The sequence below is a fragment of the Blastomyces gilchristii genome (genome assembly GCF_000003855.2).
Source record: "Blastomyces gilchristii SLH14081 genomic scaffold supercont1.36, whole genome shotgun sequence".
NCBI classification, from domain to species: Eukaryota; Fungi; Ascomycota; class Eurotiomycetes; order Onygenales; family Ajellomycetaceae; genus Blastomyces; species Blastomyces gilchristii.
The window spans coordinates 15622-18406 of NW_003101647.1; the positions used below are offsets into that span (position 1 = coordinate 15622).

Sequence of the window (2785 nt, forward strand, 5' to 3'; positions counted from 1 at the left end):
TCTTTTTTTTGGGTGCTCTTTTGGGTATGCATTCATTATCATGGCCCTGTGAAGTCTCAGCGAAGGGGGTCAAGGACTTTGAAGAGTCGAACTACGTCAACACAGACAAGCTGGGCTACAAAAAAGAAATGAGTGATCAGGAATGAAGAAGACTTTCTCAGGATTGTAGAGGATAATTTTACTCTGTTAGATCGGCCATTGAACCGTTGTGTCAACCGGATACGCCGACTTGTCTTCCCTGATGGCGGACGGTGGAAGACGTTGAATCCCGATCTACCAGGAAGCCATGATCAAAGAGCTGCAACGTGTGCAGGAAGAGCAGGATGTTGTAGGCGAGCAGTGATATTTCTTGAATCATTGTTCTGGAATATCTACAGGCCAAAGTCTCTATTACTGTACATTTCATAGTCGTACTCTCGATGACATTCCCGATGCTCACAGCCAAGGGGCCTTTCTAGCGGCACACATCAAGTAGATGTCCAGCCACTGCCAGAAACCAGCAGCAGAGAACTACATCTCTGCCCCTGCATCATCTATCTTATCACAACTGGTAGCGCGGGTGTGGCAGCAGCGGGTTCCTTCGAATGAGCGCCTCTCCCGCGTCTTTGTTTCTAAGTATCGAGTGCCGCTGGCGCAGCACCGCCGCTCCTTGAGCATACCCAGTAGGTGTTTCCTCCTTGAGAGTCCATCGCCGCGGCCTTTCTCCATATCCCTTCCTCCTCTTGCTCTGCCCGCACCGGATCACCTCGGTTTTCTCACCCAGACCTGGACTGACACTCGGCCGCACACACTCTCTGAGTCTACGCCACGTCGACAGGAGCACTGGCTCCGAAAACGTGTTCAGGAGGGTGATCTACAAGTTGAATGGATCCCCAAAAATTCAATGCCCACGGACGGCGCATAGGGACATAAGTTGAGTCTTAAAAGAGAGTTATTTAATCTACTTCTCTACCCGGGCCTTCCTTGGCCTGCCTGCTTTCTTCGCCACTCTTTTACAAGATGAGGGCTCCTGCACAAGTCTCACTCTTTCTACCTCGTCAAGGGGGAACTCGTCTGCGGGCTCCCAGGTGGAGTGCCACGCAACGCGAACGAATGGTTTTCCATCTCTCACCTCATAGCCGATGAGGCCTCTGTATTGCCAAACCAGGCTGCTTCCATTCAGCGGACGGCTGCCCCTTGACGTGCCATGATGTTCAGCAGGGGAGATCGGTGGAATGTCCCTCTTTGGCCGCTTTGGTTTGCGAGCAGTATCGTTGGTCGTGCAGGTCATATCAACCACCTCGATGGTGTTGTATTCACCACCCTCTAGCCTGGATGCATGTTCACGCTTGCGTTTGGACGCCCGAATGAGGGGGACTGCATCATCTTCTTCCGATCCATGCTCTTGCTTGACCATGTGTTCCAAAGACACCTTGGACTGTTTCTGGTTACTTGGACCATCCAGTGGTCTTCCCAGAGATAGTATCTGACTAGGATACATCGCCCCTGGTGGTGGTCCCGTCTTCCAAGCACAGGGTGTCATCGGTGATTATGATCGGCGTATCTGGTGTATATTAGAATCATAGAGACCAAAAATATGAATAGACATTATTACCTTCAGAGGCTCCAGGCTCTGCCGGTGTATGAGGGTTTATGGTTCGCAGGGCGGATTCCACATCTTTAGAAGAATGCCGTGCAGGTGGTGAGGGTAGCGACATGGCCAGCGTGGTTCTCTCATCAAGGGTCTCATGCAAAATACTGTCATTGGTACCAGCATCCCTAAGGATCGCTTGATCTGATATGTTTAGATTAGAATTGCAGAAATAGATTCACAGCTTCGAAAAGACCAACCTTGGCTGTCTTGAAAGCAGGGAGCCTGAGTCTCCGGTATCTCCTCATCGTACATTTGGTCATTCCAGCCCCTATTGCCAGACGACACATGGCCCTGTCGAGCGCCCTTGTGTTCATCGGGGAAACTGGTACATATGAGAGAATTACGAATGGCGTCGGCCGAGACGGTGGTAGCTCGTGTATTCGTCCTTGATTTTTCATGGCTATTTTTGCCGGCCCAAGGGGAGCACATTCGCTGACGGGACGTTTCGTCAGAATCAAAATAGGTATCAACATCTGGCATGCCACGATCATCATCATCGGAGAAAAGGCCGCAGAGTGGATCTTCATCATCGCTGGCTGGACCGTCTCGCTTCTTCCCGCTGACGGGCTGGCCCACAGGCTGGCTCTGAGGCAGTGAGGGCGGTGGCGATTCCATACTTGACGTTTTTATAATTTGTATAGGAGATGTTTCGTGAGACTCCGAGGCCTTTTTTGTAGAGTGACTGATTTGGAAATTCACAGTATCGTTCATTTTTACGGCCTTTAGTGGTTCGTACGGGATGAAACGAAGGGCTGGCTGAGAAGCAGGAAACACCATCTGAAAGCTGTCCATCTTCTCAATGGTGCGTATGAAAGATTGAGCAGAAGAAATGTAAAAGTGGCGGAAAACACAGCAGTTTTATGTTGCTATTGAGGTTGGACGTCCTGGCGGCAGAGAACTCTCTCAGTTCCTCCCGTTCCACAGGCCCTAGAACTAAAGCTATTTCAATGTAACCACATGTTGAGTGCCTCCATTCCTGGACGGAAAAGCTGCCCCCAGGCGAGGTAGAAATGGCGACTCATCCAATCATGACCCGACCGTCCCACACTCATTGATCCATGGCGAGCTGAGCAATCCCGGGAACGACAAAATGCCTTGCGGTCTCCGCGGAAAGGAAGGACTTTCGGGCTTTGTCCGGGAAATGAAAGGCGG

General features: G+C 50.9%; 2 protein-coding genes across 2 annotated transcripts in view; one reads left to right on the plus strand and one right to left on the minus strand.

Annotated features, from left to right (window-relative positions):
* BDBG_09127 (uncharacterized protein) overlaps positions 1-146 on the plus strand; it is a gene marked incomplete at both ends in the record, with an annotated part of 939 nt that extends 793 nt beyond the window's left edge. Inside the window, one exon of the mRNA XM_031723883.1 lies at positions 55-146. Coding sequence (XP_031581246.1) covers positions 55-146 — 92 coding nt within the window. The remainder of the gene's footprint in view (positions 1-54) is intronic.
* Positions 147-541: 395 nt separating this feature from the next.
* BDBG_09128 (uncharacterized protein) lies at positions 542-2425 on the minus strand (the record flags this gene model as incomplete). Its single annotated transcript, XM_031723884.1, has 5 exons — positions 542-853; positions 1034-1417; positions 1479-1543; positions 1595-1774; positions 1831-2425. 5 exons carry the CDS (start codon positions 2423-2425, stop codon positions 542-544), a joined length of 1536 nt encoding a protein of 511 aa, XP_031581247.1.
* Between the last annotated feature and the right edge of the window lie 360 nt (positions 2426-2785).